At 41.6% G+C, this 16146-nt stretch overlaps 1 protein-coding gene across 1 annotated transcript in view; it reads right to left on the bottom strand.

The window, feature by feature from the left end:
• ADAM12 (ADAM metallopeptidase domain 12) overlaps positions 1–16146 on the bottom strand; it is a 187156-nt gene that overhangs the window by 45742 nt on the left and 125268 nt on the right. The window contains exons 8-11 of the mRNA XM_055818570.1: positions 15786–15857; positions 13896–14065; positions 12634–12718; positions 7220–7368 (exon numbers count right to left, since the gene is read on the bottom strand). Of these exons, the coding sequence (XP_055674545.1) occupies positions 7220–7368; positions 12634–12718; positions 13896–14065; positions 15786–15857 (476 nt within the window). The remainder of the gene's footprint in view (positions 1–7219; positions 7369–12633; positions 12719–13895; positions 14066–15785; positions 15858–16146) is intronic.

The raw sequence follows: 16146 nt of genomic DNA, 5'->3' as shown, positions 1-16146 counted from the left end.
GTTACTAGCCTTCTTTTGATGTGCAGACCTAAATCTCATTAAGAGTAATGGGTGATACAAATGGGGAGAACAGACCTTCAGCACCATCAAAGGACATCACTTGTGTAACACACTTTAACAGCAGGGTGCTCTTCCCCCAGACGCTGCCCTTGGTGGTGAAGGCAGATGAAGAAGCTGCTGAGCATCTCCTCATCCTCACCCAATCCAGCTGTCCGCGCTTACCCCAGCTGCATCAGGATAACTGTACACCTGAACTGCCAGACAGATCACTAAATAATCCCCATTAGTATATGTTCTTCTGCCACACGAAGCCTTGTTTTTAATTTGTATGGTTTCCATCATCTGGATTATCACATACCCCACAAAACACTATTCCAGTTCACCAGAGATGGAAGCATACTTCAGGACAGGAGTAAGCCAGGTTGGGGTTTAGATCCACAGGCCAATTTTTCTACCCAAACCCGTATTTCATGGTGTGCGTGTAATGCAATAATCCAAAATAGTAGATGGCTTTTGGATGGAATCCCTGTACAGAGATTCTATAATCCACATGCCTGTGACCTAGCATTTAACTTTACCTTATCAGTGAGAACAAATACCTAACCGAAGCTGTGACACCTCCGTGGCTTGGGGAGCATTTCCAGAGGCACCCTCAGACCCAGCAGCTTGGGGAAGAGGGAATGTATCCATTGCCATACTCTTGAAACAACAGCTACATGTGAGTGCTAAACCTTCTGGTAACCCTGCCCTCGCACCAGGCATGGACACCAGAGAAGCCTTGAAGTTTGAGCACTGCAGAAAATGAATCAGCGCATTTACACGGGGAAAATCAGATAACAAAACAAAACAAGACCTTCAACAACATGAAGCAAGCATGAACTGGGGACGGGGGGAAGTTGAGAAAGCAAACAAATAGCTATTTTAGATGTCCCTGATAATATATTTGCAACCACAGAGGGTTGTCAGTAGAAGGTAGCCAACAAAATCAGTTTTTCTTTGCCAGCAGAAATGGAAGCTATAAGTGACAGAAACAGAAATGTAATGCACCTCCCCTTGGCCACTGAAATTAATGCATGAAGTGAAAGCATCAAATGGAACTGTTTTTCACTTGCAGGAAAGCTGCCTTTCAAGGATAGCTTCTTCTGCCAGATCATACAGTGCTACGCTTTCAAAACCACGGGGAAATGGCCTGTAACATGCAACAAAGAATAAATGTTTCCTAACCTAATCCTTGGATGTCTGGGCCACTAGTACAATGAACCCGTGGACCAGCTCATCACCAGTGGGGCAAATGGGAATGTTCACATCTATGGTGTCTTCTATGCACTCACTGTCTTGCTTGGTGTCACTTCTTAGCTCTTCATAGACATCTGGTACAATTATTCAGGAAAAAAACACTGCTTCCACTTAAATATTTTATTTAGTCTTAATTGTAACTAATGTGCTGAGTGTTCAGTGCAGAATACTTAATTCTTCCCAGAAGGGATTAAAATATAGCATGTACCAATGCTGTTTTTCAGTGGTATCTGGAAGAAGCCCACCTGATGGTCCTTCCCACCTTTAATTTTTCCCCATTTCTCCTCAGTAGCACTGAGATCAAGTCAATTAGTTTAATTTGGGACTGTCACTCAACTGATTCTTAGCGGATCGTGTTTTGCTCCCACTCTTATTCACAAATATGCAGCTTCCCATTGGCTGTTTTAATTCTAACAAAAAGGTTTTAATGTTACCTAAAACCATATTGATAACAGTGGGTGTTTTCTGGATTGGATTTAAAAAAAAGAAATTCTTCTCTGAATTTCAACAGTAAATGAACCAGTATTTTTCTACGTACTATTTCTATGTGCCCTTTCTGTGCTTCTAATTGTTCTCCTCCCTCAAAGCCGTGCCTCCAAAACCTCAGTAATTAAAGTGAAATTGTGTACTGAAAGGCAATTACTCAAAATTAGCTGTTATTTTCTACTGAGAGGCACATTTCCATAAAAATCCTCTAAAATTATGATCAATGGCTGAGAGGTTAAAGAATTGATCTCAATCCCATTTCTTGTTCTTCACTGACGAGCCCTGCACAAAACCGGGTCCCCTGGCTGAAGCCGATCTCCAAGCCAACCCGCAGCACAGGCATTTCCACCAGCACACAGTCACTGTGTCACAGGCCAAGCTCTACTTCCCTGTAACACATGCAGTCGTATTTATGTGAGTAAATTGCAATTAAAACCTGTCCAAATCAGAAAAATACACTTACTTTGAATGGTAGTGTGAAAATGGAGATGGTAACACAAGATCCAAGATAAGAAGAGGGGGGAAAAGAAGGCAGGCATAGAGGGATTCAATTCATTCTCTGACTTTTCAAAAGGAACATCACACCAAAAGGAACATCACAAAGAGGAGCTGGGCAGAGAAATTATCGTAAAGAAGCTGATTTCTTGTTTCTGTTGCTGGCCCAGACCTCCCTGTGTGGCACCAAATGGTTTTCTGTCCTTAACGCTTCATACCATCACTGGGATGCAAACCAACACCTGCCTTGGAACTTTTGGAACAAAGAAAAAAAATGGTCTACTAGGGACCTAGATTAAAATAAAAAGTTTATGAAGAGATAATCTTTCATTCAAAGGTCTTTTGAGCATATAGTAATGGCCGTGCCCTTTCTCACACATCAAGTTTTGCACTACTGTAATAAATACCGCTTGTCTCATGTCTTGAAATGATACATAAGCCCATACAGTATTTTTCTTTTTCTAAGGTTTTGTTATTTTAAATTATTTTGCATTTATTTCTTCATCATGGTCTTTGAGGAGAAGCCAATTACAGCCAAGGTAGAAATAAGAGTCAAAGCAGACTTACCCAACCTGCTGCCAGCCTGTACTTGATGTGCGGTGGGGTTTGGAAGTCTGGACACAAAGTGACAGCACTTGATGCTAGAGTTCAAGGGCATTTGAAGGCATGCATGAAGGTGAAAACCTGCTTCTCTCTACAGAAGTGGAAATAGAGATGAAAGAAATGGCTGTAGCCTGGAAACCTGCCTGACATTTTAATTAGCTGTAGCTGGGATGATTCAGCAACAAGAAACGCTGCTGGCAAGAGCAACACACTTCTGCAAGAGGACAGTGAAGGAATCTTTCTTGATAGCAAGTCACAGGACTCTGCAAAGGGATGGAGACCCCCCAAAGGCATGGAGACATCACAGAGGCATGGAGACTCCACAAAGGGATGGAGACTATGCAAAGGGATGGAGACTCTAGTAGGATCAGCAGCTGAATGAGCTTGGTAAAACTAGGTGTCCTTAGTGGATTCCTGGTCTCTCATTAATGCTTAAACTGGGATGGGGGAAATGGAAAGGCATCAAGAGGTACTTACTGTAAGAGGGAAGGAAGAACATGCTTCCAGTATGCTCAGTTTCCCTATGACAAGTTAGTTGTGTAAGTCACCTAGACATAAATTAGAAGAGCATGCTGTTGGCAAGAACACAGACATGGGGGTGAGGGGAAGTAGAAACCCTTGGCTTTACAGGAGGGGAGAAGACTAACCACAAAAATTTTGCTTCCCTTAAGGCTGGCAAGAAATTTCAAGCATATATGAACTCTTGAGCTTTCAACTACTTTGGGGAACTCACCTGATTTCAACCCCCATGGAGATATCTGTGCTCAATTTTGAGGAAGGAGCACATAAAAAAGTGCATTACCAAAATTATTAAATAAACAAGCATTGCTAATTGGTATAATTTTGCCCCAGAGTTTGTGCTAAATTCTGCTTTCAGTTGCAGTGGTATAAATCTAGACTAATGCCTTGCGTTTCATCAGAACTTTTCTGTATTTATCTAGCTGTCAGGCAGAATATTTTCACTCCTGAGTGGAAACTTCAGGGAGATACTTGGGAAATAAATGGAATACTGAAATGGCCTCGTGGGCTCAGCCTAGCCCCTTAGTTTTCAGATGCTGCCATCTCAGTAAAAAGATTTGCAGATCTCTTTAAGACTCCTTATAGCCTTCTTTTTCACTTGGAACAGTCTAAAAACAATCTAAAAGAACTGGAGGAATATCATTAAAACATACACCTTAAAAAGGGAACAATGTGTTAGTATTAAATATTTCCTTACTGATACTATTTTTATAACAACCCCCCAAACTTCTATAGTGGGATTTATGTGATTTCCACCGCAGATATCTGAATCTCTAAAAGGCCTGGAATGCCACAGATTTGGGCTTTCATATGCTTGATTCCATGTTATACGAAATATATTTTGCTAAAGTCGCAGGTCTTTAAGGCATTTGTAGCTCACACACAAGTGGTACACATCTTGCTGGTATCTTTTAAGAGCTAAAGCTATAGGAAGCTCATTAAAGGACAGATCCAACAGAGTTTAAATTCCGCAATGATCCCTGGAGATTTTTTCCACCAAGATGTAATTTCCAAGACCTCTTCAAAGACTGAAACATAAGAACTGAAAGAAATGGCAATAATTAATGAAATCACTTTTAAGTAAAAAGCCTTTAAACATTCCCTTTTGCTGCACAACCACACAAATGACTCCAAAGGGAAGTTTACAGAGGCCTTTCTGTTATAACCTAGATATTTCTGATTCTTTTTAGATACCAGATAAGGGTTTCTCAGGGGCTTGTACTTTTCACATGAGCTTCAACCCGAAGATTTTTTTTCCCCCTTGCCCTTGTTGAATTTACCTTAAACCAACAGAAATCAGAAGAGCACAGAGTGAGTGCCACTGAGCATACTGAGAGAGCAGGCTGTCTCTCTAAATGTACATGGCTTCCCTGGGATGCTCTTTGTTTTGATGTTTTTGCCATCTTAAGCATGCATTTCAGGTAGGGAATCTTCACCTGGCCTTCCCTTAACTGACACGTGCTTCCACAGCTGAAACCTTTTCAGTTACCCTTGAATAATGGTGCTCAGAGGAATACTACTGTTGGTCAGGCGTTGGGTAAACATTGAAAGTATTAATTTTAAATTGGTAAATGCAGTTTGGCTTAAGGCATAAAGCATTGTCCCAGAATACTTATTACAGATTGACAGCACAGTATGAAGGTAAAGCCTAAGGCTAGAAACCTGATACTAAAATTTCTGTTTATAAATCAATAATCACTGCAAACAAGACAGCCTACTCAGTTCTGTGAACGGCACATCCCTTCTTAGGCACAAGTTGAAGCTGAAGTTTGGTCAAAATCCGAAGAGAGCGTCACAAAGCTGGAGTGTGGCTGATGGCCCCCTCCCCAAAGTGTCAGCCCTGTGGGTGCTGAGGCTGGGCACGGAGGGGCTGAAAGAAGCATGGCCTTTAGCCTGTGAGGTGCTCCGGGAACCCCAGCATAAAGTGAGCTGAGATGCTCGGTCTGGTATCTGAGGAATATGCTGAGCGGGCACAACCTTGGTGTGTCCATGCTCTGAGCCAACTCAGCTCCAAGTGTCTGGATTGGCACATCCAGCCCAGAGAACAACTTCAGATACCCCCAAAGGACTCCGGTGCAGAAGGCAAAACCAGGGAAGAGCTATCTAATCTCACGTTAGAGACACTTCCACAAGACGAGTTCAGAAAGCGTCTAGAAATTTCTGTCCTGAAAGCATCTCCTGTATTTATTTCTAGAAGTGGAGTAACTGGATGCCCAACTCAGCTGAGACAAACAAAATTTACATGCATCTTTCAGGAGCTCAGAGCCCAGACTTGCCCACCACCACTACTACCTCACCCCACCTCAGAGCCCCCTTTCCAATTCCAATTTGTTTTCACAGGGTGCATATGAGCTCTGACGTGCTGCAGAATGCAATTCCATATGGGTATTTATTACCTATTGTTTTAGAAGAGCCAAGCTGTTTTTCTTTTCCAAACTGTAGAAATCACTCTCATTCTCCTCCACTCACATAAGTCTCTTTTGTTTGTCTCTTAACTTGCTGTGCTTGGCCTCTGGCCAGAAGCCCTTTTTCTGCCTTGAAGGAGGGTGACAGCATGCCTTTGAAGAAATGCCAAGGCTGCTGTTAGGCTGACCAGCAGGGAGCAATCCTGCCCAACACTCCCTGGCCTCTCCCAGATCGCTCTCCTTCTTTCCCAGAAACATGCAACCTCGGAGATGGCAGAGGTTGAGTCGATCACAATTCCCAGAAGAGATTTTTAAGCAACAGATGAACTTTAAGCACAAAGAGAGAACATTGGAGCTGCAAGAGACATCAGAAGATCATCTAGACCATCCTCCTGCCCAAGGGCAAATCCAGCTGTACCTACAAGACTCTGCTGACAGATATTTGTCTGACTGGTTCTTACCAGCTTCCAGTCACCAAACTTTAGCTATGTGTGTGTCTGCAGGTGGTCCAGGCCAGCACATCACTTACCGTCAGAAAGCGCTGGAAAATCTACTCTCTCTCACCTCCATTTAATCCTATCAGTTCTTGCCTGAATATGGGCATGAAAAACTCATTCATTATATTGCTCAGTTTCTAACAGTACTTTAAAATATAAAGAAGCAAGCTGTAACTGGTTACGCTGGTCATGGTGCCTGTACTTTTTCTGTCTACAAAACCACTACGCTTCTCCATTGGCGTAGTGCCTTTATCATCAACCATTCAGCACTGACTCAGAGATGATGAGCACAGGTTCACTGGATTTATTTCCCACTGTCTTGTATGTTTTCTTGGAAGATCTCTCTCCGGCCACTGAACAACCCTAACCCCACTGATCTTGCAGATTTAATTCGGTCACATGTGAAAACTGCTATACACTTATAACAAGGGGTGAGATGGAAAAGTTTGTGCAAAACTAAAGAACGTTCTCTGCACAAGAGAAAAGCTTTACAGGAAGCCTAATAATATATTTCCTGCATTACTTTATTTCCTACACTTTCATCCTAGTCTTGGCCTTGGGATGCTGCTCATTTCCTATTATGACCAATACTCGGTTGGCAAGAGGAGAGATGGTGAAATTCTGATTCCACGCTTGCAATGCAGTTTGATTGTTTTTATTTTACATCAACCAGTTGCTTACAGCATTTTTGTCTCTCACACTGGTAATGCAGAAATAGAAAGGTACAACGGTACATGTTGTGCTCTGATAACAAGTTTAATTGTTTCAGCTGGAGGGGAATAACTGCGAGAAGTTATTTTGACAGGTGTTGAAAAGGGTTTTTTTTCTTTTTTCCCTTTAAATGGTCCTGAGACACAAAATGAAAGTGAAAATTTTCCACTCTAAGTGTAACTTGCCAGTGCTATAACTTGCACTCACCCAGTAGAGGGGTTCATGATGCAGCCCCCTTTATCAGTAGACGCTTTGCAGTTGCAGCCCCTCTCCAATGTATCATGATTCATTCCAAAGTTGTGTCCCAGTTCATGAGCCAGCGTGACTGCTGCACCTAGAGGGTTTTCTGAGTGATCCTTAAAAAAACCAAAAGAACTAGTCAAGTCAACACATAAAAAACAATTCAAAATACACATTTCCCACCCAACGTCCTATTGCCTGACTTTTGAAATGTTTTATAAATTTGCCGTCTGTGGTTACACTGTTGTTAAATGGACACAGTTTTAAATTCAGCTGCGTATACTAAGTGCAGGCTGGGAATTTGAGGACAAACTCTCTGGCCTGGCCACCCAGTTTCCCGAGCACATTAGACGTTTGAGACCATCGGGCAGCTTTGAACATCTGGGCCATCTCTTTCTTTAGGGCTTAAAACTCCCCTGCTCAATCTATCCCCCAAACTCCCAAGACACGGCAGTGGCAGAAAAGTCACCCAGATGCGGAGTATTGGAATGGGCCATCATTTATGGGCAAGGGTAAGTGTGATGAGGGAAAAGTGAGAAAATTGTTCACGTCAAAATGTAAATTACAAACACAGCAAAAGACTTCACTTGGTCTATTTAATATTTTTTGGACTGTTTCTTTAATATCAGAAAGCCCAAGATTTCACAAGCCTTGCAAGAAAAACCAGGTACTTTGAAAAACCTCCTTTTTAAAACGAAAGGACAAAACAATCTTCAAACTTTCAATGGCCTTTTATTAACACCTATGAATATTCTAAATGTTGCCAAGTGTCAGATTGAGATATTAACATTAATCCTCATTGAAATGCTGATTTGGGGGACAATCGTTTGTAAGAACTTCACCGTATGATCTGATTACAGGCTCCTGATCAGCCTGATGTTTTGGCTTAACCTCGAGTAAAAGACCTTTCCACATTGATCATCTTCTTAAGGGGAAAAAATTCCACTGTACCTATATGAAAGCTTTCCCTAAAGGCATAAACATGTAATATAAATGCATGATCCAGTCTTTAACAGTCAGTAAATGGAATTACTATGTACAGCTGCCTGCTCTAGAAGCATATATGAATATATTCAGTTGAAACAACTCTTTTAGTATCATCTAAGCCAGCCTTCATACTAAAAAGAAGTGAAAGGTAAAACTGTCTAAAACATTAGCTATATATTAATGAAGCCCTTAATACATGACTTGGGGTAGGTTTAAAAGTTTCCTCATCTGTCTGTGCTAATATTTTTAGTAAATCAATTCTCAAACAGAAAACAAAATCAAAAGGAGAATACAGCCATTCTGAAAACAAGAAACTCCTCTTTCTGCATTTCGAAAAAACTCAAAATAATTGTACTTTTCTACAAAAGATCTTTTTTTCGTTTTTCCTGAATTTAAAAATTTACTATGAAAATCTTGTGACTAAGAAAACAGCAGGTTTGTGTGCACTTATATTCTAAGATGCCTGTTTGCTGAAAGAAGCTGCACAATCTCTTCTAGTCACAGAAACAACAGAGTAAACCTATGCAGCAAAATAATGTGTAATAACCAAGAAAATATATGTACACTTGCACAATGCCTACATATGCAGATATCTTATTTAGATACTAGTCACATACAAACCGATTTATCATTGTACTCATAGAAATGTACGAAATATTTACAGAATTCAATGTAATCGAACCTGATGTCATAAAAAGAGCGCAACCTCTCACTCAGCCAGAGAACATTCCAGGACCAAAGATCCATATAATTTACCAGTGACACATTGAAGTGATGCCTTGAAATTAGGGCTATGTGATCAAGACAGCAATTCCCTTAAGCTTTGAGCTGCCTAGACAGACAGCAAACCGAGCTCAGCTTTTCTTTATTTTGCCAGTATCTCTTCTACTACTGAACAGGGATTATATTTATCTGAACACCTCTAAAGCTGGCAATTAAAAACAAACCCAAGAATTCACACGATTCACTCCAGAACTAGAGCAATAAATGATCTGAAATGTAATTTTGGTCTTGAATAGGCAAACAAATATTACAGCCCATGCGGTTCTCATTACTCGCTCAGATCCACTTGGAATGCAACTTTATCAGTTTCTAGAGAGGGTTTTTAAAACAAAGAATGTGATACCTCAGCAAAAGAGGTTATTTGTAGGCAGCATAAATGAAGATTGTCAAAACAAACAGTGACATGTCCCATTTGATACTGAGACCATTTAAGTATCACAAGGACTAAAGAAATGACTTTGACTTATTCCACCAGGGCCTTTTAAAGTTAACTTGAGCAGTAAAAGTCATTACCCAACAACCACAACCACTGAATAAGCAGCCATCTAGTGTTAAGACATTTTAAGCTGTTGCACAAAACACGCAGCTTCTTTCAGCTGAACTCTGCCTCATTCCACTGAGATTCAGACCAAATCATAATAATAAAATACTGTCACCTACAGCCAGAGCAGGCAAATGCCCCAGTCCTGGTACTTTTCATGCAGGTTCACTCAGTTGTAGGAATAAGTTTCCTAAACCATGCTTTTATTCCACTTAATTCGCCCAGACCTAAGTGCCTCAGTTCCACACCTGTCATTCAGCCTAATTTCCCTCTTAAGTTAACAGAAATTAGACACGAGTGAGAATACTACATTACATTACAGCAACTCAGCAATATCTTACTTTTAAATCCATGAATTTAGTGGACAATCTTTTGAAATAAGAATGAAGTCTGAATCATGTCTCAAAGGCTTGCTCTTTTCTTTGGTCTTTCTACAACACAACAGAAGCATCACAGTAAAATAAAATTATAATGCTCTTGATACACCAAAAGCTTCTCATACTCAGATGACTGCTCTCACCACTTTGAGTTTCTCTTCAAATTAGTGGGAGGCAGGGTGTCATCTACCACTGAGAGAATCCAGCCCTATAGAAAATTGGAGAGGGGCATGCTCTCAGGGAGGCATGGCAGAGGAATTTATATCATATAGTAGAGCCGACTAGCTGCAAAACCAGCCAGTAAAATCAGATCATACAAGAATGACTCCATTTTTTTGTATTCAAATGTTATTTCTCATGCAATCTCTCCATTGCCTCATCTTTCAGAACAATTTTGAGAGTGTGGGAGTTTTTTGGTATTGAGTGTTCACGGTGGGATGGGTAATAGGTTGGCTGGATTATAAAGTTGACCAAATGTTCAGTTGCCCAGTGTTGAGACATTGAGCACTATAGCCTCCCAGGTTAAAAGTTCATTCTTTCATTTGCATATCTTCCAAATGTAGAGCTTTCTTCTGTAGGTACCGGCATATACAATTTTTGTATACATCTGAATTAGCCTTTGTTAGCCGAGGGGGAAAGTTGGGCAGCTGCCCATTTGGGTTTTGGGGGTGAGTGTTTGCTTGTTTGGGATTTGGCTCCTTTTTAAGGATTTGCTTAAGGAACTGGATCTAGTTATGCTGCGCAAGCCTTGAGTTAATTTGCACCTCAGAAGCTGAAATTCACTGAGGTGGGAGTCTGCAAAACATCGTGCTCCCCTGCCCAGCTGAAGCTGCAGCCAGCCCCATGGCTCGTACACAGACACTGGGTCTCTCCCGGACGGATAAATCCATCTCTCCTCTGTCAGAACCCTGAGAGCACTTTAAAGAAATGTTGATTCTTGTTTTCTTGTTACTGGAACAAACTATGTTTTGTTGTTTCTGTTTAAAATGACAGTCTCCAGACTGTGGAGGACTGACTTTGCAGTAAAAGACACTGTAGCATAGTTTAAAGCTTTTGCAAAAAGTTAAAAGGACAAAAAGGTCATTATTAAAGGCAGCTCTGACTGCAGATAAGCCAAAGCGGTGACTGCTGGCCTGAGGGTGAAATGGATAAAATGAGGCTGTCTGCCTCATATACGCCTTTGCTAAGATTTGGAAGTGCTCTGGGAGACTCCTACAGCTTTTTCTTCCTCTTCCTCCTTTTTCTTTTGCACCTATCGCCCAGGTACCCAGTGAAAGGCTGTTACAAACAGCTACTAGAGGCTCAGCTTCTCCAGCTACCGGGAGACTGAAGCCTTTGTCTTTTCTACAATATTGACATGCCTTTCTCCCAGTTATGTGATTTGATTGCTCTTTCCAGCTCTCCTACACCTCAGCTTCTCTGCTCATCTCTTAAATCCTCACAGTCTGGACCGTCTATAAATCATCTTCCATGACTGCATGCTTCACCCCCGCTTGGCTTCTTGCCTACTTGTCCATGAGACCACAAAGGGGCCCTGCACTGCGGGCCAGCCTTGGTTTGGGAGCTGGTGAAGAAAGGAGGAAATGCAGGAGCGGGAAGGGACCGCATCTCTGCTCTTACAGCACTGTGTGGATTGTCTTGAGGCAAAAGCCTTCTGTCCTGGGCTCCAGGTTAGTCCCGTGAAGCTCTGAAGAACTGGGAACTTTGAGAGCATGCAAATGCTGAGCATTGTGCATTCCTGAGCTCCCACCTCATTGAAGTAGGGATCTGCAGCTGGGGTGTCCAGCAGAGCTGGAGAGAACCCCCACATCGCTTGGGTTGTTGGAAGTCTCAACAAAGCTGTAGAAAGCACAAAGGTTTTCAGCACGTGCAGGCTGAACTCAGAGACCAGGAAGCTTTTAGGGCTCCCTGGCTTTCTGCTCTGGAGTTGAGCTCTGAGGTCACCAGCTGAGCCTGTTAGTGGCCTGCAAACTCTGGGAGTCCACATCTGATTTTATTTAAAGTACTTCTATTGCAAAGCTTAGTCAATGCAAAACTTCTTCCCCCACGATTAGCACAAAACACTGTTCAAAATAAAGTAAAAAAAAAAAAAAAAAAATTCTGAAAGAAAATACTCCAGAACTACACCCAGAAACTGGCTAAGAAGCGTACTTGTATTTTCATCATGCCTAGCACCTAACGGCAGCATTACCAGTCGCACTGTTTGAGAGAGGCTCAGGTAGGACAAATGCTGCTGTTGTTTGTTCTTCTTGTCTGGCAAAGTAATAAACCCACTGCGCTGCAAAGATGGAAAATAAGGCCTTACACAGAAAACTGTGTAAATACAGAATAAAATCAATATAATAAAAGATTCAGGATAGGCTGTTGTTGCCTGTAACACTAGTTTACCCAAGTGCATAACAAATATATCTTCTGGTTCTCATCCTTCACAGCACCACAGCACCTGATCTAATGATAGTTAGGAGTAAAGGATCCTTGCAAAGAGGTCATGCTATATTTTTAATGCGATATTTTGATTTTTTTCACTATGGAAACAATCATTTACAAGCAATCTGAATGTACATATAGATAATATTAAGACTGAAAATGGGACAAATGGGGCTAATGTTCTGTTACAGAATACAGTATTACAAAACTTGAGACGGTGTCACACCAGCTGGGCCAGTTTCAACTCCTGTGCTTTTACCACTTACCATGACGACCCCTCCAGACTGCTCTGCAGTGCACATGCTCATTATGGGCGCCATGCCAATGGTAGTCCCTTGGAAGTACACCCCGCTGCAGGAGGGCAGGAAAGGAGAAGAGGAATCACAGAATCACCGTTCAGTGCCAAGATACCTCCCTATTTTTGTATTTCTGCCAATCTCAAACAAATATCCCATTTCAAGTGTCTCGGCTCCACATTTGCAGGTTTAAAACAATGCAAAGCACCGATTAATCATGCCAACTTGCCAGACTGACAATGACAGCACCCCTGCTACGAGAAAGATCCATTTGATCACTGTCCTTTGGGTTTACTTCTGGAACAGGACCCTTCCTTCCTGTCCTTTTTCCCTGACTGAAGTTGGGATTAGAAATACAAACATAATGTCTTTAGCTGAAAGAAGGGTTATTTAATGGTAGGGAGTCTATATGCTACTTGTTATAATACACAGATTAGAAAATTCCGAAGTATTATTATACATAGAAAGTAATCAAATATCTCATGAGGAACAGTTTGGAAGGGTTCAGTCTATTCTTACACAGCTAATGTAAGAATATCTATGTAATGAGTAAAGAGCTCCTTTTAATTACTAAGACATTAAGTATGTTTATCTGTATAGTCTAAAGAATAGTTCATCAATCAACATTATGCCTGGTTCAAGAAAAAGGTGTTCCTTTGGCTACCTTGTTTTTTAAGACTGCTTTTACTTTGAGCATGTTTACTCACTTTAATCCAGGAAACAGCAGCAGGGTAAAAGATGTGTATGATTTCACGCTAAGTCACAAATGCAAATGATCTGTCTCATTTACACTGAATTCTAAAGTCTACTGAGGTCTTTCTACTAAGAAGAAAGACTACTACTACTTCAGGTAGTGCCCCCTTAGCTCCGCATTTGGGGTGAGGGCAGGACTGCCTTTTCCAGTAACAATTTAGGCTGAGACCAGCTTAAACCACCTGTAAATTCATACCCTCAGTATTTACCAGGTTAGTACACATCTACACTTTTACATTAATCGTATTCAGGAAAGGTCTACAAGTAACAGGGCTACTGCAGAGCAGTGCAAGGAAATTAATTTGAAGCATCTGCTGAAGGGCCTTGCAAAATGCTTTTATTTTGGTGTTTGTAGAGGGGAGAGACAAACCCTCAGGAGCACAGATGTTCCTCACAATACCTTAGCAACTGGGGAAGGATTCAGTGCAACCAGTCTCAAACCACTGAAATCCCGGCCGATATCAGAGTGTCAAGTGTACCTTATCAGCTGTGCATTGTCATGGGGTTTACGAGGTAGCAGTTTTAGCTTTCTCCAGTCCAGAAACTCATGGAGGCTGGTGAAAGGGTCTTGAGAAATAGAGCACTTATCCATGTCATTCCATACTTCCACTCCGACCAGGGCTACTCGAATATTTAGTGGCCTATAGAACTAATGAGAAAAGAAAAACAGAAACATGTCTTTAAAACCCATTTTAGATCACACTGGATTAGAATATTCCAACCAAAGCATAATGTGCATATGAACCTTTATTATAGAGGCTTAAATGTTTTCTTCTCCAGGGCAAAAGTGAATACCTGATATGACTGACTAAGATGAAATACTTCCATGACTTCCAGAAAACAGTTCTGACCTGACTAAATACCTGTAAGACATTCAAAGAGATCCAAAGGTATGTTGTGTCCCACCCAGGTTTGGCATCTTCCTTCAAGACAGAACGTTGCAACTACCTTCGCACGTCCTTCACTTCTGAACAAATGAGGTGCTACGGCAGGTGACACCCCCATGGCTGCCCTCCATCGCTAGCACCGATGCAAGCCACAAGGCAGGGGCAGCTGTGCTGTGCTACCATTGTGGTTCAAAATAACAGCTGAAAACCAGCCAGAGTCATTGAGTCTTGCTCGCAGCAGATAAAAACAAGTGATCTTAGTGCTGTGGGCTCCATACGCTATTATCCTGCTGGTAAATACCGCAGCTACCACAAGAGAGGAGCCAGAGCAGCATTAGTAATGGAGCAGAGATAACAACTCTAATGTGAGACTAATGTGAAGAAAGATTCAAGAATCGATCAAGTCCAGATTTGGCTGACAGCCTGAGAAAAGAACGTACTAGATCTTTGTCTTGTTTATATGCATTACAGCCATTTGGGTAATGTTGGCATTTGCTGAGCATAAATTAAGCATGAAACATAAATATATTCTAACATGCAAAATTAATTTTGAGCAGGTAACATATAAACACCTGTCCTCCAGTAATAAGTCAGCAAGACAATTACAGAAGAGGTGGAGGTGTCTTCAGCAGCTTGTTTTTTAATCAAGAATGCTTCTCCTTGAGTTATTGCCCTTGAAGCATCACTTGATAAATTCTCAGTGAAATTAAGACTCCCTGAGTTACAATTTCACTACTGGACTCTGAGTTTTTTGTGGTCATACAGCACAACAAAAATAAACTTTAATTTGTTCAAAAAGCACTGTAGAGGACTCGTGGTGTTTATTGTCAAGAAATTACTTCACATAAAGAAAAAAATGCAGTGTATGCCTCTTTGTTATTGCTTTTACTCAGCCATCAACTTCTGCTTCCTTAAACACTGCGTATCTTCGATTCCATCATCTCCCTTGGGCTAGGTATCTTCTTGACTGTGCCCTCACTGGCCCTCTGTTGGGCTGGCCTTACAACTGAACCATCCCTTGCTGCTGCAAAGGAATTCGTTCTCCAAATTCGTGCTCAAAATAATCTTTTTCCTATGGGCTGTTCCATATGTGATTATCCCCACCCTCTCCCCCGGTTAATGAAATCCTAGGGCTAAATTGTGCACCTCCTTAGAAATAGTGCTTCCACAGGTATATGCATCCCACCTATAGCAGAGCTTACAGCTTAGTGTGTTGAAGGGCACACGAAAGGTTTCAGTTTACTGTTTTGGTTTTACTGGTTGGAGAGAAGCATTGCTCTGAAATACCGGAGTATGAGTAAAGCAGCTGGCTTAGCTCCTTGAAAAGGTGCGTGGGTAAGGAGCTGTGACAAAGGTTGTGAAAGCTGCTGATCTGAGTGCCACGACTTTCTTAATTTACTAGTAGAAGAAAAAGAGATTTCACAACACCTTTCAGAAAGCATAGTACGTTTGGAAAAAGTGAAATAATGCTTAAGTTCTTACCTTATCAACATAGTTTGCAATTTCTATCAGCCTCTGCTTAATTTTTTCCACATCCTTGCCTTGTCTCTGAAACTTGGAATGTAAAGGATCAGTGTACTAGCAGCACAAATGTCACAGTTTCCCCCCAACAGCCACCTTAGCCTGCCAGCGGTGTCGGTGATGTTTGGGAGCTGCGTGGTGCAAGCAAAGGCCATGGGCAGACTCCCATTGGCTTCATGGGATCGTGGTCTGCCTCAGCATAAGCACAGGCTATGGGACAGGATTTTGGTTCTTGTGAAAAGATTTTAAAATCCCTGAGTCTTACACAGGGATCTTTCAGGGACCGATGTTTGTGAAAAAGAGAAGGCTCTTCTGTTAGCTG

Source organism: Falco peregrinus, chromosome 1, assembly GCF_023634155.1.
Source record: "Falco peregrinus isolate bFalPer1 chromosome 1, bFalPer1.pri, whole genome shotgun sequence".
In the NCBI taxonomy this organism is placed as follows: domain Eukaryota; kingdom Metazoa; phylum Chordata; class Aves; order Falconiformes; family Falconidae; genus Falco; species Falco peregrinus.
The sequence above is the reverse complement of the archived record's forward strand: the minus strand, read 5'-3'. Positions and strand labels throughout refer to the sequence as shown.